This window comes from Pleurodeles waltl, chromosome 6, assembly GCF_031143425.1.
Source record: "Pleurodeles waltl isolate 20211129_DDA chromosome 6, aPleWal1.hap1.20221129, whole genome shotgun sequence".
Lineage (NCBI taxonomy): Eukaryota > Metazoa > Chordata > Amphibia > Caudata > Salamandridae > Pleurodeles > Pleurodeles waltl.
In genome coordinates, this window is record NC_090445.1 from 116,735,592 (window position 1) to 116,759,652 (window position 24,061).

General features: G+C 45.2%; 1 protein-coding gene across 3 annotated transcripts in view; it reads left to right on the forward strand.

The window, feature by feature from the left end:
- The window catches only part of SRCIN1 (SRC kinase signaling inhibitor 1), a 758,648-nt gene that overhangs the window by 492,158 nt on the left and 242,429 nt on the right, over positions 1 to 24,061 (forward strand). For all 3 annotated transcript variants that reach the window (XM_069237488.1, XM_069237489.1, XM_069237490.1), the window contains 2 exons: positions 10,439 to 10,482; positions 11,804 to 11,985. In XM_069237488.1, the coding sequence (XP_069093589.1) occupies positions 10,439 to 10,482; positions 11,804 to 11,985 (226 nt within the window). The remainder of the gene's footprint in view (positions 1 to 10,438; positions 10,483 to 11,803; positions 11,986 to 24,061) is intronic.

The following is a 24,061-nucleotide window of genomic DNA, read 5'->3' on the forward strand; positions in this document are numbered from 1 at the left end:
AAATGACAGTCAACATGGCACCCCTCTCAGGGTGCCATGCCCACAAACCACCGCCTTGTGGCATAGGTAAGTCACCCCTCTAGCCCTAAGGCAGGGTGCACTATACCACAGGTGAGGGCATAGCTGCATGAGCAATATGCCCCTACAGTGTCTAAGTCCATTCTTAAGCATTGTAAGTGCACTGTAGCCATATTGAGTATATGGTCTGGGAGTTTATCATTACAAACTCCACAGCTCCATAATTGCTTCACTGAATACTGGGAAGTTTGGTATCAAACTTCTTAGCACAATAAACCCACACTGATGCCAGTGTGGGATTTATTGAAAAATACACACAGGGGGCATCTTAGAGATGCCCCCTGTATGTTAGCCAACAGCTAGTGTAGGACTGACCGTTCTGTGCCAGTCTACCCCTTTCAGACAAGTTTCTGACCACATGGGGTGAGTGCATTTTGTGGTCAGAAACAAAGCCTGGCCTGGGTAGAGGTGCTTCACACCTCCCTCCTACAGCAGTGCTTAATTTGTAAGTAAAAAGGTGGTGGTGCCCTAAAGCCCTACTCTCAAACACGTGGCTGCTGCAAATAAACATGCGAACACTGAATACTGAGGCAGCATAATCCCGAAGCCATCTCGGGCCTCTTTAATCGATTTACAGCCACTCCCTGCCCCATCAGCTCACTCTTGCAGCTTTCTACCATTGTAGCCCTTTTTCGTTTTTCTCTTCCTCCGTCTTTCCCCGCTGTGTGAAAATTAAGTGTCCGCCCTCATAAATAAGTGCTGGTGCTCCGCACCGGAAACAACAGGCACAAACTAAGCACTGCCCTACAGGAACTGCAACACCTGGCTGTGAGTCTTACAGGCTCAAGCCTCGGACTATAGTGCCCCAGGGCACTCCAGCTGGTGGAGATGCCTGCCCCTGGACAAAGCCCCAACGTTTGGCAGCAAGTCCGGCGGGAGAATTAGGGAAAACAGGGAGGAGTGACCACCCCAGCCAGGACAACCCCTAAGGTGTCCAGAGCTGAGATGGCCCCCTCCCTGAAGAATCCTCCATCTTGGTTGGGACCAATAGGATTAGGTCTGTGCCCCCCTACCCAAAAGGGGTAGGCCCAAGGAGGGTGTAGTCGCCCTGAGGGACAGTAGCCATTGGCTACTGCCCTCTGACCCCTAAAACGCCCCTAAATCTAGGATTTAAGGGCCTCCCTGAACCCAGCTCACCAGATTCCTGGTGACCTGACAAGGAGAACTGCTTAGCTGAAACCCCAGCAGAGAAGAAGGAAGATGACAACTGCTTTGTCCCCAGCCCTACTGGCGTGTCTCCTGCTTCAACGAGCCTCCAAAAGACCAACGGTGGAATGTCCAGCGGGACCAGCGACTTCTGCCCAACTCCTGAGGACTGCCCTGCACCTAAAAGGACCAAGAACTCCTGAGGACAGCAGCTCTGTCTAAGAAAAACCTACAACCAAGGACTCCCACCTCACCCCGGATGCGCGAGTCCTGACCCCTGTGCACCCGATGCCCACGGCCCGTGTCCAGGTGGTCCACCCAGCAAGAGAGGGTCCCGAAGTGCCTGAGGACACACTGCACCCACAGCCCCCAGGGCCTTGGAGAAACTGACACCCTGTGCATCTACATTCAGCAGGCAGCCCTCCTCCCTGTCCAACCTGTGGTGTGCCTGAGACACCCCCCTGGACCCCACCTGCAGCCTTTGAGTGACCCCCGGAGTCTCCTCATAGACCAGCATTGGAAACCCGATGTCCTATTTGCTCCTGGCTGCCCCTGTGCCGCTGAGGGTGTGTTATTTGCCTACTTGTGGCCCCTCCAGTGCTCCTTCAATCCCCCCTGGTCTGCCCTCCGATCCACTGGTACTTACCTGCAGGCTGGCCTGATTCCGAGTACCCCCTGTCTCCATTTGAGCCCATGTTAAGATTGCTCATCTTTGACCTCTGCACCCGGCCAGCCCGTGTTGCTGGTGGTGAATGTTTGGTGTTAACTTGAACCCCAAACGGTGGGCTTCCTAAAACCTGAGACTGAAACTGTAAGTGTTGTACTTATCTGTAAAACGATCTAACATTTCTTTCCCCCAGGAACTGTTTCTGAAAATTGTTCTGTGTCCATTTTTAAGATAGATTATTGCCAAAAATTCAAAAGCTGGATTACTTATCTATTTCAAACAAAGTACTGTTGATACCTGTGTGATATATGAAACGTTTAAGGTACTTACCTGCAGCTTGAACCTTGTGGTTCTAAAAATAACCTAAGAAAATATATTTTTGCTATATAAAAATCATTGGTCTGGAGTTAAGTTATTGTGTGTGCTTCTTCTATTGTCTGTGTGTGTACAACAAATGCTTTGCACTACCCTCTGATAAGCCTAACTACTCGACCACACTACCACAAAAGAGAGCATTAGTATTATCTAATTTAGCCTCTGGGGAACCCCTGGACTCTGTGCACACTATATCTCATTTTGATTTAGTATATACAGAGCCAGCTTCCTACACATACATATTGCCATTCACAAATGTTCACAAACTCACCCAATGCTACTACCAAGCATTGCTTCTAAATGTGCTGGAATAAGAGTTAGAATAGTATAGAAACTCTGTTTTTCAGATTTCCTGTATTTTTTTCTCTGCTAATCACTTGTAATATTTTGACTCTAGGGCATTGAGAAACCACTATATGGATTCTCAGTGCATGTGTTTCCTTTATGGTGTATAAATTAACTGTATTCAGTTTCATGGCCACAGGTGCAGAATCTGCCTGTTCTTTGCAGGAAAGAGATGCAGGTGGACTGGTTTCCCTTTACACAACCTCAGAGGGGTCTGCAGCAGAGAAAAGGAGTGAAGAAGGACACCTTTCTAGAAGGCCAAGTTGGAGAAAATAAAGTAATGTCTTTCAGTGAATTGTCAAAAGAACTTGCAGGGCTCTAATACGAAATGGGGAGAGATCAGTTTAGGTGAGGGAAGCCTTGGTATTTAATGGGAGGAAACCAGTGGGCAAAAATAAGGTCAGCCCAGTTTTTAAACTTCACTCCTCTAGACATTAAAAAAGCTTGAAATGATCACACAGGTAATGGCTGCCTTGCCATAAGTGAGAGACTCTTGTACTTTGTAGGTCTTGGGATTTACAATTCCTCCCCACTTCTGATAGGTGCTATGTATTTGGTGTTTCAGTGAGATGGATTGGATTAGACTGGACACAGCCATGCTACTGGCTGTCATTTGCTTGCTACCCTGGAAAAACAGACCCGCTGAATTGAGGGGTGAAGATTGTTTGGGACCAAATGGCTATTGAGACCAGACTGGAACATAGATGGTAGTCTCAGGAGACAGATCCACACAGTTCTGCGCAGTGCAGGAATTGGGAGCAGATCAAATGTAATTTTACTAGGGGTGAGGATATGACTCACCCTGACCAAGACTGGTGTGTTTTGTGCTTCAAAAGGTTTAATATCAGGACTCATCTCCCAGTTGGCTGAACCAGACGACCACCAAAGAGCACCCAAGGAATCCTATTGTGAAGCAGACCAGGTGGCCAGGTAGGAAGGATATGCCCAGATGTAGGTCCTGTGTTCACTGTGACACAGGAACCGAGCCTCACCCCACTGACGAACCCCAGTCAGGTCAAAACCGGTCTTGTATTGCTTGTGTTTTGGTTCGTGGATGACAAGGCTGCAGTTCGGGCTGGAACACTCTTATTGGAGTATCGTCAATACTGAGTTGCATTTGGCTGTATCCAAACTGAGGTAAGATGATGGCCAAAAGAAGATGGATTGAAATGGTACCTGACTACTAAGGGATACCCAGGGCTTTCTTAGAAGAACACTGTTTGCCGAATTAAGAACATTTCTTTTCACTAAATCCGTCTGATTGCTCTCCTTCTTTAAACTGTGCGTGGACTTTTTCCTTTTTTTATTTTTTTTGCATCTGAATACGACCTGTGTCACAACTTACATTTCTGAAATTCAGTTCAAATCAGGAGCACTACTTTTGTACAGTGGGGTAGAATTTTTCCTAGTGGCCAACAAGGCATCCTACAAATGGTAAATTAACCCAATCCTAAAATACAAGGGAATAGAGTTTTGCTTGATTTAGAATTTAAATATAGATTAAAACTGAAATAAAGTTATATTTATCAGAGATTGAGAGCTTGACTGTCCAGATTTTGGAGTCTGCTATGATTTTGCCATAAAAATAGTATTTATGGTCTAAGTCCTCAATCCGAGGTCACATTGCAGCAATTTCATGTTGCACAAGGGAGCTAGGATTTGCACTTTAACTTCATCCGAAGCACATAAGCAGTGTACCACTGTTTAGTAGCACACTAGTTTGGTGCTAAAATGTACGTACGCACATGCACTTCTGTGGAGTCCAATTTCAGTCACTATTTTTTAATGGTATACCATATTTTATTGATTTACCATACAAGCAAGAAACTGTACATAACAGGACTCTTAGACACATGCAGAAGAGATCACATGATCGTACTGTTAAATGTGGTAGTTCAACATTCATATGAAAGCAGATTTATTGTATAGAGCCAACCTGTGGTCCTGATTTACTCTCCCAGCACAGTACTCTGGAAACATTCATTGGGCAGTCTTCGACCAGTAAAGTGAATTCTAATTTATTTCTGACCAGTCCCTTGGATTCAGAATCCAAAACGATTGATGCCTTTGGCAAGCAAATGTTTCCCTGTGTCTACCTGGCAGTGAATTCCATGAGAGTAGTTGGGCTAATATACACTTGCCCTTTGAGCCATGGCAGGCAAGATCTTGCTGGCTGTCCCAGAGGACCCTAGAGAGTCTTTGGCTCAGACGATCCATTATGGGCAGGATGTGGCAAAGTATGTAATCAATGCAGACTTGGATACCATAAACTGCATCGACAGGGCAGTTGTCAGGACCAGCATTGTGCTACGCAGACATGCCTGGATGAGATCAACCAGATCTTCTGGCAATGTATAGACATCCCAAATAGACATGTCTTTTGATGGGTCTCACCTTTTTAAAGAGAAAGCGGACTTTGAAGCAGTTTCCCCACCGGTTCCACAAATTTAGGGACTAGTCCAGGGGGTTTGGCACATAGGCAGCTGCAATCTTCCTAGCCAGAAATGCAGCAGAACGTCCTGTCTGTACTGTGCCACGTACTTGGAACCAGCTGACAGCACACAGCCAGTAGGGGCGCCGGTGCGCCTATTCCCCTTCCCTGGCAACAGCAACCAACAAACCATTTTAGTTTAACCTTAGCGGCTCAGGGTGCTCCGTATTAGACTCTAGGAGGTCTAATGGAAAACATGCTACATTTAATGTGAGATCAAACGGTTTTGAGATCTTTCTTAAACTGTCCAAATTTACTTTGGGAGGGTAGATGGACAGGCATTCTATTCCAGACTTTAGGAATGATTATAGAAGCCATCTGTCCCACAACTTTAGTTTTCTTGAATTTGGGGATGGCCATCTGAAACTGGGCTGGCTGGAGTGCATCTGAAGAATAGATCTTTCCTTTGAAAGTAAATAACAAAGGCAAGAATCTGGGATATTCAGACTTGGTCCCAGATCCTGGTGGGGGTGGTTCTGTGGCATCTTTGCATAATAGCCTCTTGCATTCTTATTGCCAACTAAGCTAGATAGCATATGCAAGCCCTGAAGTGGAACCTGAAATTCCAGTTGGCCTAATATCAAGACCTCCTTTCTGACACTATCCACATCTCAAAGAAAATAGCCCAGATCTCTAGTGGTGGCTTACTGATGAATATTGTCCTATGCAGGTCACTCTCCATCCACCCGTTGCTGTTGGGCCGGGGGGAATCAGCTGAAGCGGTGAAGATCAGATCCAAATCAACCTATTGGAGCTACGGGCCATACGTTTTGCCCTGAAGCCTTTCATGCCATCAGTCGGGGAGAGGCTGGTGCAGGTTCTCCTGGACAACACTACCGCCATGTGGTAATGAAACAAGCAGGATGGAGGAGGGTTGTGGCCCTGTGTCTCTACTCCTCTGGAGATGGCTGGATTACCAAAACATCTTCCATAATATCCAACCATCTCTCAGGGTCCCTGAATGCCTGAGCAGACAACATAACCAAATATAATTTTGCAGATCATAAGTGGTATCTACATTCTGAGTTGACACAGGGCATATTTGACTCATGGGGAGAGCCCTGGCTAGCTGTTTACCCACTATAAAGAATGTGCAGTGTACAAATACACTTGCTAGGAGATAAATTTCAGTTGGAATGGGACAGGGCACTCCTGTATGCCTTCCCACCAGTACCTCTTCTGCCCAGGGTTCTGAAGAAGGTCCAAAATTAACAGGACCAAGTCATCCTGATTGGACAAGTGTGTGATACCCAGAAGCCCTGAGCATCACCATCTGTCCTCTGATCATGCAGCCACTGTGGAACGACCCCCTGACTCAGCAATAGGGCATGGTCTTTCACCCAAACTTCCACCACTTACATCTCCATGTGTGGAGATTGAGCAGTGGTAGTTGACTACATTTGACTTGCCGTCATAAGTGGTGGATCATTCTCGCCACCAAATGTCCCCCCCCACAAAATCCACCTGTTGTGGTGCCTGGGGAACACAGACCCCTTGCAGGTAAAGCTTTTAAATGTCCTTTTATTTGCTTTTGTTTAGGCAAGCAAGACCTTGTAGTGGGAACTCTAGATAGTCAGTTATGTTGCACCTTGCTGTGTTGCCATGCCAACTGCCTTTTATGATGTGATTGAATGTGGTCTTGATATTCGTTGTATGTACGTCTTTTGAGCATGTGCATTGTTGCTTGCTTCCTCTCCTGTCTCAAAAAATGCCTCCCTCATTGCAATCACGTCAGCAATCATGTCCAGTGCAGCTGCCCTAGAACACCTTATTTCCAGACATATTGGTCCTAAGGACTCATTCTTGCTAAACATTGGGGAATTGATCCCTCCAATATCATTCTTTGGTGCCCCTCAGAAGAGGAGTAGAGGCTCCATCGGTTGGACCAAGAGTTCTGTAAACCTTTACAATGATCATACCAAGGACCACTGAGTGGATGATCAACTTTCTGTTGGGTTTTCTGAAGCAAAGAAAGTGAAGGCTGTGCAGAAGAGAACACTAGACACTGTTGAGGTGAATAGTCCTCTACATCAAGGTCTGCTATGCACTAGCCAAGAATCGGCCCCAAGAAGGTTTAAGAGCCCATTTCACCAGGGTCAAGGTTGCTCCTGTTGCTTTGGCGCATGGTTTGCTGGGCCTTGATATCTGTCAGGCTGAGACATGAGCAGCTGTGAATATGTTTACAAAACACTGTTGCATTGCCTGTAAGCTCCAATGAAAGTACACTTCACCTGCTCAGTTCTGCTGGACTTTTTTCTTTGAGTACACTCAACAGATCCTCCACCTAAGAAGGTACTTCTTTGGTATTTACTCTAAGGCGAGGAATCTGCGGTTAGAAGTATACATTAGAAGGCCAAATTACCTTCACTAATGCTCTTTCTGGTGAATAATTTATCTAATCGCAAATTTGTCACAGCCTTTCTACCTTCCTCTTCTGTGGAGTCTTCTCTTTTGAACATCTAAAAATGGACCCAAATTAATGATCAGCACACTGTTACCACAAATTGTTTATGATCCGCATCTGAGGGTGCAGAAAGAGAAAATATAGAAATCTAGCACCAGCATTCATGTGGTAGTGCTTGTATGCAGCTTTGCTCTGCCACTTTCAGGACAGTATAGCATTAGAGCAGAGCTGCAAAACGTAATCTGTCAGCATGCGGGAGCACTGCTACAAAATTCTCCAGATCCAGCCTGGTGCTTGGGGAGATATTCTAACGTGAAGAATCTACAGTTAGAGTATACAACAGAAAGAGTGTTACTGAAAGTAACTTGTTCATTTGACTAGGTGCACCCATTGCTTCTTACACCACAGCTGGTTCTCAGATCTTATTCTGACTAGTAAAGTTCCGTACACCAGCAATAAAGCACCACATTAGTAAGAGGAAGAAGAGTGCCGAATAAGTGTTTGCCTAGCACCACAGCTAGAAGATCCATCCCAGGAAAGGATGCAGTCTCTGAACGAATGGCATGATCTCCCCTCTGCCCAACTGGCTAATTATTAGGTAGAAGATTTGAGATGCTCAGTAGGATACCTGCACTTAAGCCATCATCAGCCTCTCATTTAACATCGATTGGACTCACTTGCCATAGGCCCCTTTCAGTAGTTTATTTGCCAAAGAAATGATTGTGAGTATCCACGGGCTGTCTTGAAGTGATCTGCGATTTCATATGGGGAGTTCTGTAGAGCATATAATAGATACGGGGAACCACTATTTGAAATAAACATACTCTGCCCAGGAAGAAGATCAAAATCGAGGGCCACGTCCAAGATTTTTTGTCACGTCTGTCAGTAGCAGCACCAAATTGAGATCTCCAACCTGCTGTGTTGCCCAGACGTCCTGCAACCACAGATATTTGAAGCAGTCTCTTCCTGGTAGTTCATTCCTGTTCCCCACCTTGAAGTGAGTAGATTACTGGCCAAGGCAAAAAGCAGGGGCAAAATGGGGAGTATTCCAACCAATTTTAAAGGCCATCAAGAGCATCCCTATCAACCCTCACTCAAGCCATCGAATAATAATTTGGACTTTTGACTTATGTTAAGAGCGAAGGCCCAAAATTCACACACTTTACTGAAGAGAAAAGCTATGAACAAAAAAAATGTAAAGGCCTTCACAAAGTTGACCAAAACAATAGCAGATAGGTCAGACAAGTTATGCATTGGTGCCATGATCAGATGAAGTCTCCTTAGGTTATGTAGAGTGGCCTTTTTTAGCATGAGTTCATTTTGGTTGGAGTAAAAAAAAAAAAAAAAGCTGGAATCGCTTCCATGTTTTTGTCCTCCCTGTTAATAACGGAAATTTAGCACTAGAACTCACTCCTTTCAGAAGGGCTGCCTGCTTCCACTACCACAGCCATGGTAGCCATCCGTACGTCTTCCATTAAAGAGCTCTCCCACACTGATTCATCAGTCATAGACTGCAAATGTGGCACAAGGCCAGAAGCCAGCTTTGTAAATTGGTTGTTGGGGAAAGCCATTGGGTCACGGGTTTTCCCTAATTTCATAACGGACAAGTCCTGAGTAATTTCTTCAGCTGTTTCACCTGGCATTCCTGCTCGTTCCAGGGGATTGGGAAGATCAGCCATAAAAGTTGTTCCCAGTTAGGGATCTTTAGGTGGGGTTATAGCATTAATCTTCGCACTCCAGACACTTACTAGACCTCGGGGGTCAGAACAAAGAAAAGGCCACACGGAAGAACAGTCTGATATGTAGCTGAAAAATATATGTATGCAAGACTCTGTGGATTCCAGTTTCACCAGACATCCTGGTGGCCATTGGAAGCCAACCAAGTTGAGAGAGAAGCCCTACATTGCAAAAATCCCAGTCTTTTTCCCATGCTTGTGTCACTGTGATGCCCGGTGGAGCCTCCTTCAGGAGTGCATTTAATTCGTCAAGGGGAGCAAGTGAAGGAGGTGTGGGACTTAAACACACCCAAATGTCCATGTCCTTCTCCCCAATATGTTTGATACCATCAGCCATCTGCCTGTCTTTCTAAGAAGGGTGACCACAGCCAGAAATGAAAAATGTGGGCTCCTTTCCCACCTAATAATAATGGTCGACACCCTACACCCTAGTACAGAACCAGAATCTAACCAAAACACAAAATGCCACAGAAAATTACACTTGGTACCTAAGAAAAGAGTCTCTTGCAAAATGAGGGCATCAGGGGAAAATCTCTTTGCGCACAGCATAATTGCTCTCCTATTACTCTTATTTTAATTGCTTTTCCTGTATTCAACAATGTGTGTGTGTTGGGAGTAAAAAAAAATTTATATATATATATATATATATATATATATATATATATATATATATACACACACACATCGTGCATTGACTAACAGTTTTATGAGAAAAATATTAATAAGGCCCAGTTTAAAATACGTTACGTTAGACAATAGATGAAATGCGTGGAGCTTCAGAAATGAATGAAGGTGTAACTGGAAAGGAAAAATAAGCTTCCGTTTGGGAAGTAAGAACAGCAGGGATAGACATCTGCAATACTGTACAGCCGAATATCAAGAAGATATCTATGTGAAATGGAGCAGTCACACAGCATGAGGCACATATCATGCAAACCGAGATAGGCATGTTGACATTTTGAGGCGCTTCCATGGTAAAACGTCATTCTCTGTGACCTTCAAAATTTATTTTTTTAGTGTAAAGTCCAGAGTGTTGGGCTAACTCTTTTGTGAGAGCATTCCAGGCAGTGGATCCAAAAACGTGGAAAGATTGGATCTAACCAAGCACACTGAGATTTGGGTGTTATGTGGTGCTGGTTGGGAATCTAATTTGTAAACAGATTGCTCACATTAATTTATTCTGCTTTCCTCCGTAGTGAAAAGACAGAGACGCCGAACGGAGTAGCACCAACTGCAAGTAGTAAGTGTTCAAATTCCAATCCTGTTTATTCTCTAGGATCTCATTCCTTGCAAACTTTGACATTTCAGGTTTCACCTCCAATCTCAGTGCTACTTATTAGAGATTCATTGTAAAGCTTGATGCTTTCTAAATGAGATTCTGTCCAACCCAAGTGGATTGATGTACAAGGGAGAAGTTGAGAAGTTTAATATGTATCAGTGTGACTTTGAGAGGGGGGAGCTAGTAGCTTGATGAAAGAGAAGATGTCCACAGATTATGGAATGCAGCAGAGGAGAAGAGGTGGTGTGTGGAATTATGGACACGGTTATTGCTTAGTACGTTACTCAACACCTTAGCTGGCTCTTTCTGCAAGTTTTCATGCCACTGTTTGAGCACTGGACATCTTGAAATAGTATCTGAGGATTTATGTAAACATCTCTTACAGGCCCTTGAAATAGCTTAATCCCACGGTTTTCCCAAATTCAGCAGCATATGTGTGCTCAAAGAACCATCTGCCTCTGCACATTGACTTGTTTGTTGGTTGACCTCAAGGCCATTGTCTAGCACCCTGGGTGTGCTGTTTAATCAAAATGTTATTGAATGTAGGCACTCAAAAGTAATGTTAGGGAAATATGTTGACGCAAAGTAAACAATAAATTCAAAGTTTGACCCCTCCAACTCTTTTTTTTTTTTTTTTTTTTTAAATTTGGTTGCAGGGCGAAATTATAGCACATAACTGCTATTGCTGGGAATGACCGTTCCTCTGTGTCTCAAGATGTGTTTCTTTGCTATAAAGTGCTCTACATAGCTTGTTCTGTGGTCTTAGGATAGCAGTTTACTGAGTGCACTTCCCTGTGTGCTTTGTGTCTCCTGCAGAAGCAATGTCCCCTCTGTTTATTGTGCTCTATAGAAGCCAGCTAATCTTGTGTATTGCTTGGTGGTTATTAAAGGGACCACCTATGGTGTGCAGTCATATGTTATATGTTCTTCTCAAAAGTGTATCTTACCACAGCCTACCTGTGTTGTTCAGTGGAACACAGCTCCATGTGTTTTGTCCTGCTTCACCCTGTATAACGGTCTTTGTGCACAGATACTTCTGATCTTGTGCATTGCTCTGTGTGCTCAATGACATGTGAGAGTGCATTTGAATATATTGCCTATTTCCTGGTCTTATACCATTGTTTGCACGTCTTCCGGTCTGAATTTAATTTGAAATTCTTTATCTGCCCTTGTGTTGCCCCTGATTTTGTTCATACTATGCCTCACACACTTTTAATTTCCCCCAATGCCATTAGGTGCTCTCCTTTCTCACCTAATATTAATTCAGTCTTTCCTGTCACAGCTGTCAGCCACTCCAACAGGAACAGCATGGCCATGTCCGACTCGACTCCAGCGCAGGCTGCCCCTGCGCCAGTGAACCAACAGACCGCCATAAACCGCCTGCACATGCAGCTGCACCTACACGGCCTGCAGCAGAACACAAGCGAGCTGCGAAATCAACTGCACCAGCTAAAGAAGATGCAGGTACTTCCGCTGTCCGCCATCTTCTAGTGTCCTCAAGACGTTTCTAAAGTGTGATTTCTACAAATCTTCAAAGTCAAAATCATCTTTATTCGGCTAACATAATAGACATAAAAGCACAAAAAAACACGCATAGTAAATAAATGATAAAATAGATTAAAAGGATAAAATACAGAACATCATATGATAAAATGCACAATTAGTGAGACACTAAAATAATATACTAAAATATCCAAACTTTACACAAATATATCGGCCCGAAGAAATAGTGACATTCGTCTACAAATTTCATCATCATCCAACCCCATTAAAAAAATAAGCATCGAGGCAGGTACGAATATTCCTATGCTTCCAAAGGGGCTTTGATATCCTTTAGTATATATCAAATAATAATCACAGAAGAAGAGAAAGTGAGACATAGTTTGCTTTTGTAATTTACTACAGGGACATAATTTAGAACTAAGATTTGGTTGGTAACCAATGAGGGAAGCAAAGGGAGTACTCATAACGCCGGCCCGAAACCTAAGTAATAAATATCTTTGCCACTTATGTTGATGTTCTACGAATGACTAGGAAACGGGCCCCCCAAAGTAAGGCGTAAGTAATTCATTATGCATGGCTTTAACCCTTCTGCCCTTACCGTCACTTGTGTAGCGTGCACCAACATCAACGCTTTAGCATGCATTCTGCTATTAGGCTCATCCTGATACTCATAATCTCAAAGTTGTTCAGTACACGGATATTGCAAGTGATAGCACTGATGATTTATATTCCAGAAAGCATCTGTTTTGAAAAACATCCTCTGCTCTTAAGTACAGCATATTTTTCTGTGCTTCATCTGCAAAATGGTCTCCTAGTGGAAAGTTGTGGCAAGGATTTAAAGCACACATCTTCTATTCCAGAAGTAGTAAACACATGTATGAAGTTCCCTAATCAATTAAAAACAGCGCACAAAGGGTTATCAAAGGTGCAGAAGCCATCACATCCTCTTCCTAAAGAACAAGTGTTTTGAGGAAGAAATGGGAAGTAATCCTCTTTTCCCGTTGTTTTAATCTTTCCTGTAGTCACGTGCTGTGCATTATTCCAATACCTGTTGGTTGGTTCTGAAAACAAACTTCTGCAACCCTACTTTGTAGGTGGAGCGTAGCAGTGCGCAAGCCTGCTTTCCGATGTATTGTTATTTATCTGTGGACTTTGACCACACCCACCTCACGCCCTTCACTTTTATTCCTTTCTGGGACGCCTTTTCAAAAATCCCATGTGCAGAGACAACAGATGATGGATGGAATGCAGAACAAATCAAACATTCACCCCCAGTCACAGATCTGGGTTTAATCCATCAGTTTTTTTGCATGCCATGCCATTCCAGTTTGGACCCAGCCAAATGCAAATCAGTCTTGTCCCTTGAGGAACAGGGTCAAGACTGATTTGCATATGGCTGGGTTCAAACTGGAGTGGCATGGTGAGCAAAAGTGTTTGAATTGTTCAGCACTCCGTCCGTCATCCTTTTGTGTTGCTAAAGTTGCCCTAAGTGGGAAGGGGTATGCCCAGGCGTGGGTCCCTTGCTCACTGTGCCACTGGATTCAAGCTAGCCTGGCTGATGAAGGGTGAAACCCTGAAACCGGTCCCAGGATGCTTGTTTCCGGTCCAGTGAGGGCCTGGCTTGGCAGTTCGGGCTGAGCTGTTCCCATGAGGAGCAGGGTCAAGACTGATTTGCATATGGCTGGGTCCAAACTGGGGTGGCATGGTGAGCAAAAGAACGATGGATTAAACCCAGATCTGTGACTGGGGATGAGTTTTTGCATTATTCAGCACTCCTTCCATCATCCTTTTGTGTTGCTAAAGTTTTCAAAAATCCCTTCATGTTGTAGGTAAATGCTTTTTGTTTGTCCCGTCGTGAGGCTGGTTCGTTACCGCCTTGGGGACTGACCCTGTTACACGATTGCCGATATGTTTGACTGTGAGCAAACTTTTTTTTCCTTTTGTCTCACTCCTTTGCGCTCATGCTCATGGCGGCCATGGTGCTTAGAAGTTTCAGAAAGTGCGAACTAGATTGGCGATATTGCAGCACTTTGAAAGACTTCCAGGTAGATCACATTGTTTTTGTCTCTCTATTGCGGTCTGTGACAGCCATGCCCCTTTTAAGTTTCTTAGAGCCCAAACTTGTTTAAAAGCGATGTCGCTATGTGTTTTAAGCAGCATTTGTTTTAATAGCAACTAGATGCCGAAATTGCCACTAGTTTATTTTGCTCGTTTCGGTGCCTGTTTTGGGGAGGGGTCTGATTGCCACCTTTATAAGCTCACCTTGCACAAAGTGATGCTCCTGCACATCTGAACTCACTACTTTCTGTAGATCACCCTGTCAGTCTGAGGATGCATTTCAGAAACTAGAGCTTTGGCTTGCTGATCGACTGTGTGTCAGTCACCTACCACTTCACCACAGAAGTGGGTGAGCACCTGGCAGATGTTACTATAGCCTGGTGTTCCTTAATGGCAGATTGTGGACAAGTATTTTGTGCAAATGTATCTGAAGTTTCATGATACACAATTGTTTGCATTGTTGCATTAACCTGCTGAAATAGTGGGTGAATGCACCGGCTATGGAGTTACTTTTACCTTGATGTTGATCGACTGGGCGCACAGCTTTGGGTATGTAAGCGGTCGCTGTTGAGATCCTTGTTTTCAACCATCAGGTGACCGGTTCAACTCCCAGCAGGGCTGCTTCAACCTTTCATCCTTCCGAAGTCATTTCATGAGAGTCCCATTGCCCTGAGTGATAACAACTGCTTTTATTTTTTACATGTGTTTTTTTCATGGGGTTATGCCCTCTGGGGGCTAACAATATGGTTACTTGACCATGTTTCTAACAAATTATATTTTTGTTATGGTGCCCTCTAAGGGCTGTTTTAAGCATTACAGTGTGATGCCAGATGTTTATTTCTGACAAAGGTTTAAATGATAATTGTAGATGTTTTAGTAATCTCTCCTTATTACAACTATGATCATGATTCAGGCCCATGTAACATCCTTATCACACTATGACTGTATGAACACATTTGATATGTTTGGGCTGCCCTTCTAGTTTATTTCTCCTCTGTGGCTGTCTTGTGTCGTTTTTGGGGGAATTGTGTTAGCCAGTCAGCAACTCTGATGGTGGGCTGGTGAAAGTGGTATTCTACTGGAATTAGCATGGCAGATTTAAATTAGGATGCTGAATGGCAACATTTTCATTTGCTGAAGATAGAGGAAGCAAGTAAATGGGAGTGCTTTCATTTTATGCAGGACCACTGGAATTAAATGGCAGGACAAGACAAAATTATGAGGCAGTGTTGACCAATTTATGTGGCAAGAAAAGTCCACTTATGAATTTACAATGCCGATAGCTCTAACTCGGGCAAATGCAAGAGCTATTGCATTGCAAATGCTTCTTTTTTATCTATTGGGAAGTGACGATAGGTGGACTTGTGGTGCCTCAGAAAACAAGCTTTGGCAAAGCCAATCAATATGGCCTTTCACATATCTACAGTAATTCAAGTAATTATTAGATGTCCTTTTCGAGGCAGAATAAACTGTGTGAAGTCTTTAACAAGACTACAGTGCTTCAGATCTTTGATGTTTCTCTCTAATCAGAAGCAACTGCTCAACAAGTCTGTCACAAAGCTGTAGTAACTCATTTGTTGATAAATGTCCCTCTTGAGTAATATGCAACTGCTACAAATGTCCATCACAAAGCTGAGGGAGCATGACATCAACATAAAAATGTACATATCCACTTTCGCTACTCTTAGAAATTGTGCTTTATTTCAGTAGGCTAAGTAAATATGACATTGTATGCAGATTAATCAATATCACAGCTTTCAATAATTGCCTTGATTACTGTGGAACACTTGTAAAGGCAACCCAGTGAAAATCTTAAATCTTTATTTCAACCAGAAAAATGGCCATAAAGCATGTAGAAAACAATAGATATATCCGTAAAACTGTTGATCACAGACAAAAGTGCATATTTCATACAGTAAAAGGCCAAAGTATTAAAATCAGAAATCAAAACGTCACAGAATTTTGTAATTTGACAGCAAATTTTTAATATAGGCCCACTCTAAAGCAGAGATCTTCTGAACGCAATGACTGGATTTAATAGCGCAGCACTACAGTTTTTTATCCTGGCCTTCTGAACCGCTGGTATAAGCACCCCTTTGGACAATTCTCTGTAAGATCGACAAAAAAACAAAGTTCAGAATAGTTTGATCAGAGGATTCATCACAGAAGCAGCAGCATACAGAGGGAACATCTTACTCTTGAAGGGGGAAACATAGCTTCCATCTGATAGAACCCAGACAAAATCTAGGAAGAAGTAAATGTGGCAACTGAAATGGCAATGGGGAGACTGGAGTCTTATTTTAGAATTCTTAAGGCTGCAGCGGGATCTCAAGTCCCAAGCCACTTGCAGGTTGGCATGAGCCATTTCCTTCAAAGAGGAGTGTAGAATGGGCATGCAAAGAGGACGTGGGCAGTTGACTCCTGGTATAGGTTGCAGTAGAGGCATACCTTATTGCTAGGGGCCTTATTCTGCCCTCTGCTGATAAAGGTTTTGAGGGGGAAGGCACCAAATCTGAATTGCATGTAGAGCTTCCTATGGGCGGGTCTAGAATGCTGTCTGTCCCGGTAAGGTTCTAGCAGCCAGGTAGACTTGAACTCCAGAAACTCACTAGTTAGTCGCCCTGAGGAGGGCGAGAGAGATACAGACTTGGTTGCCCACTCCCAGTAACAGGACTTCACTCTTTCTTTGGTCGGAGGTGGCCGTATCTGTGAAGAGTTCCATGAGTCCCCAATCCCGATGGCAATCATAGCTGACTTAACTGAATGGATCCACTGGATCTTATTAGAGGTATCCGAAGAACAAACTTCCCTAAACGCGGTGGCATAAGAGGAAAGTTCGGGAGTTGCCATGATTCTCCTCCAGAACAACATCGGCCTGAGACCGACTATGGCTGCTAGTGGTTTATGAGCCAGATCAAAGTGCAAAGGAAGAAGCGGGTTGCTTGGGGGCAGGGAGGTGAGCTTTCTCAAGAACATGTTCTCAATGCGGGTGAGTTCCATTACATCCTCAAAGCCCCAGAGTTCAGCCCCGTAAAGTGCTACACTAACAGACTTCATATTATAACTCTGGAGAGCAGCAGCTACAGGTCTTGTAGTTGATGCCTGGTGCTTCCTTAGAAGGACACCCACTAGCTGGCTGAATTTTAATGATGTGGAATTAATATGGGCTTTCCAGGACATTGAGTCTGATAGTTTGATCCCCAGATAATCAAAGTTGTTAACTTGTTCTAATTTAGCCCCACCTAGGGAAAGTTCCCCCTGTTTGACCTGTGAGGGTTTATAACCATGAACTTGGTTTTAGAGGTGTTTATTTCTAAGCCTCTCTTGGTGCAGAAGTCATCAAATCGATTCAACGAGGATTGAAGGCCCATCAGGGTTTTAGATACTATCAGAGTGTCATCTGCGAACAAAAGTGTCGGGATCTTTTTGTTGCCTAAGGCTGGTGCATCAGAGGCTGCAAAGTGATATGTTGAATGACCTGGTTCAAATAGAGGAAGAAGGGCGTTATAGCTAATACACAGCCCTGCCTCAACTCCCCTGACTACTTTGATCGGATCAGTGAGATCACCCTGGTTTCCCCAGCGTATTCTTGCATAGTTGGCCTCGTGAAGTTGGGTTATTGTGGTCAGGAGCTGTGGGGGCATACCCATCTCATTGAGGATCTCCCAGAGTTTGCCTTTAGTTACCAGATCGAATGCAAATTTAAGGTATATAAAGGCTACGTCGAGACTCCCCTTCCCTATCACTACAACCTTCCAATAAAAAAGCAGAAACCAAAACACTTGGTCTATAGTGCTTGTTTGAGACCTGAAGACAGCCTGAAATGGTGATAGGATGTCATTCTCAGGAATCCAGTCTTGGATTTTCGATAGTAGGGCAGCAGAATACCTTTTGTACTGTGTCGATAAGGCTTATGTGCCTGTAGTTGGCGGGTAGGGATCTATCACCTTTCTTGTAAATGAGTCTTACCTCAGCGCCCCTCCAGGACTCTGGAATGGGGGCTCCCCTAATAATTGCATTGGATAAAAGGAGGATGTACTCAGCCCATTTGTTGGTTTTAAGAAGAAAAAGGTCACCAGGGATACCATCGGGGCCAGCGGCTTTCATTCGAGCTATATTGTTTATTGCATCGCAGATGTCTCCCAAGTTGAACAAACCATCCCCGTAGGTGGTATTCTGCTGGGGTAAAAGCGAAAGGACAGAGATGGTTTCGGATTGGCTTTCGACATTATAGAGGGAGTTGAAATGATGGAACCAGTCTGAGGGCAAAATGTTGTTGCCAATTGCAGGGACTCCCTTTTTGTTTCTTATGCTTGCCAAAAGGATCTGGAATCCCTGCATTCACATGCGGCCTTCAAAAGTCTCCATCTTTCCTCCTCCAAGTCCTTCTTGGCCTTATACTGTGTTTGCTTGTACAGATTCCGCTGAGTCCTGACTCGGGCGGCAACCTTTTGCTTGATTGCACTGATTAGATTTGTTCGTACCGTCCGGCAATCTTGATTGTACCAGTTATCTCCCTCACGGGGAGGAGCACTACCAGCGTTTTGGGCAGCTGGCAAGGATAATAGCTGTTCCAATCTTATGAAAAACTTGATGTGTGCATCGATTAGAGAGGAATGGTTTCCTACATCGTCTGCCATTGCAGATATCAAAGCTACGCAATGTGTCAGATCTAAGTTGATGGAAGAGAGAATATCGTCTTGCAGGATCACCTTGCTCCATCTAAGTCACCGTCTGCTATTCCTGGCCTGGACTACCTTGGCTATTTTGGCAGTGGTTGTTACAATAGGCGCCCTACCCCACAGTGGCTCTAAACTAAGACAGAGTGGGTTGTGGTCACTGTCCATTTGTGTCCCAACTACCATGTCATTTACCAAGTGTGGGTATGTAAGGCCCATCAATATATAGTCGATGCAGCTCTTCCCTGCGTGCCAGTGAAGGTGCGGGCAGCGTGCTTGTCAGATTTGGTTCTTCCCTTTACAGCCCTCAGGTCTTGGCTGAGGGTCAAGGCTTTTAGCTGCAGGGCAGCTGAGTGCCACTTCTTGTTGGGTTTTGGGGGGTTGAGGGGGGTGTTCCAGTCTATCTATGGGCCATATGTTATCTTCTTTCCTGAAATCGCCCATGTGGTCCAGACCGAGGAGTTCGAATGTAGTATTCAAGTCCTCTGCAACAATGAGGTTAATGTTTGGAGGGTCTTTCATGCAATTGGGTCTCTAGGGACTTCAGGGTGATGGAGTGGTTGGGCCTCCTAGTCCCCCTGGCATATATGTTGAAAATGTCTGTGACAGTGGACCCTGATCCCTTGAGACTGATACTAAGGATGTTGGGGCTGTCGGTGGGTATCAGTTTCACTGCACACTGTAGTGTTATTTTCACCCATATTAGGAGGCTCCCCGATGGACGGCCCGCCTTACTGGGAATGGCGGGTATGTGGTAGGTTGCGTAGCCAGGCTTGTGAGCTGGTTCGATTAGCCAGGTCTCCTGAAAGATACATATATTGTAGTCGTCGATAAAAGTGTTCCAGTAAGGCCACGGGAGTTTGGATTTGATACCCGCCATATTCCAGGAAACTATCTTTACTTTCAGACTGGTAGTCGTGAGTTGGATGAAGGAGGCGGGTTTACCTGGAAATCTAGGGTGGCTGATGCAACGACACTGGGGGAAGTGGTGGGTACCTTCCTGTTTCTCTGATTGAAGATGTCTGCTGGGTGGCTGATGGTGCAGAGACAATTTTTCGGCTTGTGCTGCTATCAGGTCTATCGTGGGCAGCCTGCAGCTCAAGCTCTGTTGGTCAATCTATCTTGGAACAGAGAGAGCCATGGTCTAAAGCCACTTGGGAGGGTGGCCCACAAAGTGGGGTGGGTGACTCAAGTGTGAACTGTATAGTAGACTCTTCCGGAAGGATGGGTCTTTGGTCTAGGGCTACTAAGCCATAGGCTAGCTGCCCGTTTTCTAAGAGAAGCTCGATGTAGTCAGACGGTGAGCTCCGAGACCTGTGCCTTCTGGCCCTAAGAATATCTTTCCTAATTACTGAGAGACATCCTCTACTATATCCAATACAGTGGGTGACTTTGTTGATGAAGGAGTCTTCCCCTTCCCTCCCCCTCGGGGAGTTAAATGTAGGCACCTTGGTCATAAAGATTTTCCGAGGAGGGAGAGTGAAGGTCCTGGGGACATGAGCACTGCCAGGGTAACAGCCCTCCTCTGGTGTAAGGGATGTGAGGTTGAAGCTTTTGTTCTGGGGGTTGATGGAAGGGGATTTAGTTTGCCCTCCTGGTAGTGAATGGGGACCCAATATAGCGGCTCCGACCAAAGTCCTAGAGATGGTGTCCTCAAGTGGAAAGCCTAAGTGTCCTCCATGATGTTTTACATAATGGGTCGTGGTGGAAACAGATAATGCCGGTGGCGGCAATGTTGGTCAAAACTGGGGTGGCAGCACTATCCCTGGCTATTCTCCCTCTCCTTTCCATGAGGTGCCCCACTGTGACCGCAAGGTCGCCTATCATACACTTAAGGGCTGCTATTTCTGACCTGAGTGTTTGTATAAAACCTACCAATTTGTCATATGTGGAGGGAGAGGGTGACTGGTTAATAGGGAGAACGTCTGCCCTGACCTGGGCAGGTGGAGCTGCGGGATCCTGAGTTGTGGATGGGTCAAAGGAACAGGATAACTGAAGAAAACGATTAGTACAGGGGATGGACGAGGGAGGGGGCACCATTTCTAAATCATGAAGGGAGCCAGAGCTAGGGACTAATTCTGCGGTGTTATGGGGCTCAATGCTGGACTTGGTCCTCGTCTGTGCTTTGTTGAACATATTAGATATGCTTTCCTGCTTGCTGGTCAGTGGTTGGAATGCAGGGCACGGTTTGGAACTCAATGGTTGGTCTGCAGAGGATGGTAGGGCTAATATTTCCCCGCAATCAAGTAAGAGGTAGTCGATGCAGTCAAGTACTTAGTTACAGCCTGACTTTTTAAAGTTTTTCTTGTGCTCCCTCTCCTCCCCTTCCCCCTCCCCAACACCAGCCCCACCCTCAGTTGCTTTTCTTTTACCCATATCTGTGGCAATGTGTTGGGATGGGACAGGGGCCTGAGATGGTATTTGTGGGGAAACCAGAGGGGGACAGAGCATTAAGAGCCGGACTCAGGGGGGTGGCCTTGCCCGGCCTCAGTCGGTCGCTGCCGGACGCAGACGGGACTGCCCTTGGCCCGGGCTTTGTCCAGGCGCGTCCCGCGCTGTGGTATGCCCCCTTGCTCTTTATAGCGCTCGTTGGATCTGGCAAGTGGGAGCAGGTGATGCACAAGATGGTGGCTTCCTGGAGCCGCAAAGTAGCCTCGGATATGTAGTCCCTCTGGTCCCACTTAGCACGTCCCGCACTGCGGTATGCCCCCTTGCGCTTTATAGCGCTCGTTGGATCTGGCAAGTGGGAGCAGATGATGCACAAGATGGCCGCCTCCTGGGGCCGCAAAGCAGTCTGGGATATCTGGTCCCTCTGGTCCCGGTTAGCGCGTCCCGCGCTGCGGTATGTCCCCTCGTGCTTTATAGCTCTTGTTGGATCAGGCAAGTGCGATCAGGTGATGCACAAGATGGCTGGCTCCTGGGGCCGCAAAGCAGTCTGGGATATGTAGTCCCTCTGGTCCCGGTTAGCGCATCTTAGTCAGAGAATTACCCACCAGAGTATCCCTTAAACCCTTCATAGAACCCTTCATAAAATGGTTAAACGAGAGTTGAAGAGCATTGTGATCACTGAAAGTATTGGGGATGACACCACTGTCAACAATGCTAGTGGACAAGCTATTGGAAATAAAAACATAATCTATAGTGGAAGACTGGCCTCAACCAGTAAAGGTAACTGCTGTAACGGTATCAGAACCTAAGAAGGCAAAAGCATTACACAGATTGGAACTGGCAAGCACTGGAAATAACATAGCACCCCTAATATGTTGGCCCTGAGAGGGGAAATTACATGATAAGTTTGAAGGGTAATATTTGGTTAAATCAGAACAAGCTCATAACTTAGCATTAAAATCGCCAGTAACTAACAAGTTGCAAATTCCTCCTGCACATAAAGGGTGGGTACTTAAAAGAGCTTTGAAATTCATATTTGTCTTATGAGAAAAATCATTATAAAAGTTGAAAACAAAAAACCCAACATTGAGTGCCCATTTTGGTTAAAATGCCTGTAAAAGTCACTCTCTGAATCAATGCTGATTATAGAACAACCCAAAGTGACCATAAACCAGGCCAGTAAACCAGCACAGGCCCTCCCTGAGGTAGACTGTAGAGCATGCTGAGAATAGCTGATAAAGTCATTGCAAAAAACTCCCTTCAAGGCCCACATCTCCTGCAATAAGAATATATCAAATTGCTTAATCACGTCCAACCATGTCTGAGTTCCCAGCTTAGCTTTAACCCTCGCAATGTTCCTGCTAAGAACATTAAAGCTCTGTGGTCTGGCATCTACTTTAAGGAATTAGTTTCATGAAAGCTGGTCTCAACAAGTGTAGAGATGAGAGGCATTGCATAGGTAGGAGTCACGTTAGGTGATCCCACTATACATGGCTGGATCGAATTCAACATGGTGGCTTCACGCTTGCAAATACTGTCCTCCTTGTCGAAAAGTCAGCCCACCTTAAACAGGGGCTCAAAACGATTGACAGTGCTATCCCCAAAGTTTGGCCTCCTCCTGGATTGTACAACAAGGCATCTCGATAGTTGGCCCAGGTTATTATAGAAATATTAAAGGGACAGGAGTTGGATCACGCTGGACTTAAACAACCCCTTTTTAGCTGCAGAAGACAGACCATCAACAATCCTTGGCAATCTAAAACAATCTACTACACAGACCCCACTGAAGCCTTTGGAGCTGGGGCCCACCAAAGCCACTCTCCTTACAAATGTTGTCCGTGTTCCAAGTTGATGATGTAGTCTTTGAGCTAAGCCGGTGGGTGCCCTTATTTTTCAGCTCATTAGTCGATTCAGTGGACCCCAGAGGTAGTACAGGAACATTAACCATGACAATCACGTACGGGTTAGCAGCAGGTAGTAAATTTAGGGTGGGTTTCCCTTCCCCAGGCCCTTCCCTTATCAGGCCAACCCATCTTGGAGGGCTTGATGGTTGGGTGCAGCCTGGTGGAGCAAAGATCTCATTCCTGCATAGGTGGCCCTTGGAAACTGTAGGCTGGAAAAACACAGGCAGAGGGACCTCACGACCACCAGCTGCAGATTTACCAGGATCCTACTGGCAGATTCTGGGTGGTCAGAGCCTCCTTGTTTTTAGGGTCGAGCCTGCGTCACTTGCGCATGCGTATCGCAGCGAGACGCTTTAGGTATTAAAAAAGGTCTCGGAGCCCTGTCGACGTCACGTCAGTGTTTTTCATTGGTTCGTGGGCTTGCCTATTAAAATCTGCTTGCTTTCATTAGTCGAAGGCATGCATACGTCATGCCTTTTCCGGTGGCTAGCCCTCCTCGAGCGCATCGACCAAGTACAGTTTTCTGTCAGATCGTGGACTACTTTTTCTCTATTTTCCTAGCGCGATTTCGCTTGGCAGAAGTCGAGCGCTTTACATAGTTAATTGCGCTTTTTCGGGTTACGTACATAAATGCACTTTTGCCGATAGGTGAAAAGTCGGGTTAGGAGTTTACAACGCTATCAGCTCTAACATGAGCAAACGTGAGACCCGTTGCATTGCAAAGGCTTTTTTTTTCTTCGAGAGCACATTGGCCACCCACCCTAGCTCCTGTGTAGTCCATAATCGTGGCCAGTTTATATGCAATGGTCTGTAGCTTTGTAAGTATGGGGTCAAGTTTAGTTCACAAGATAGCAATGAATTCTGCTTTGAGTGAGTTGACCACAGCATCCACTAAGTTGGGGCCCAGCTGGAGTAAGTCCTCTGTTGGTGACTCAGAGCTGGTGAATCCTAGCGGCCATTGTAGGCATGGCGGCCTGTCTCCTACATTTATTCACAGGGCTTGAACAC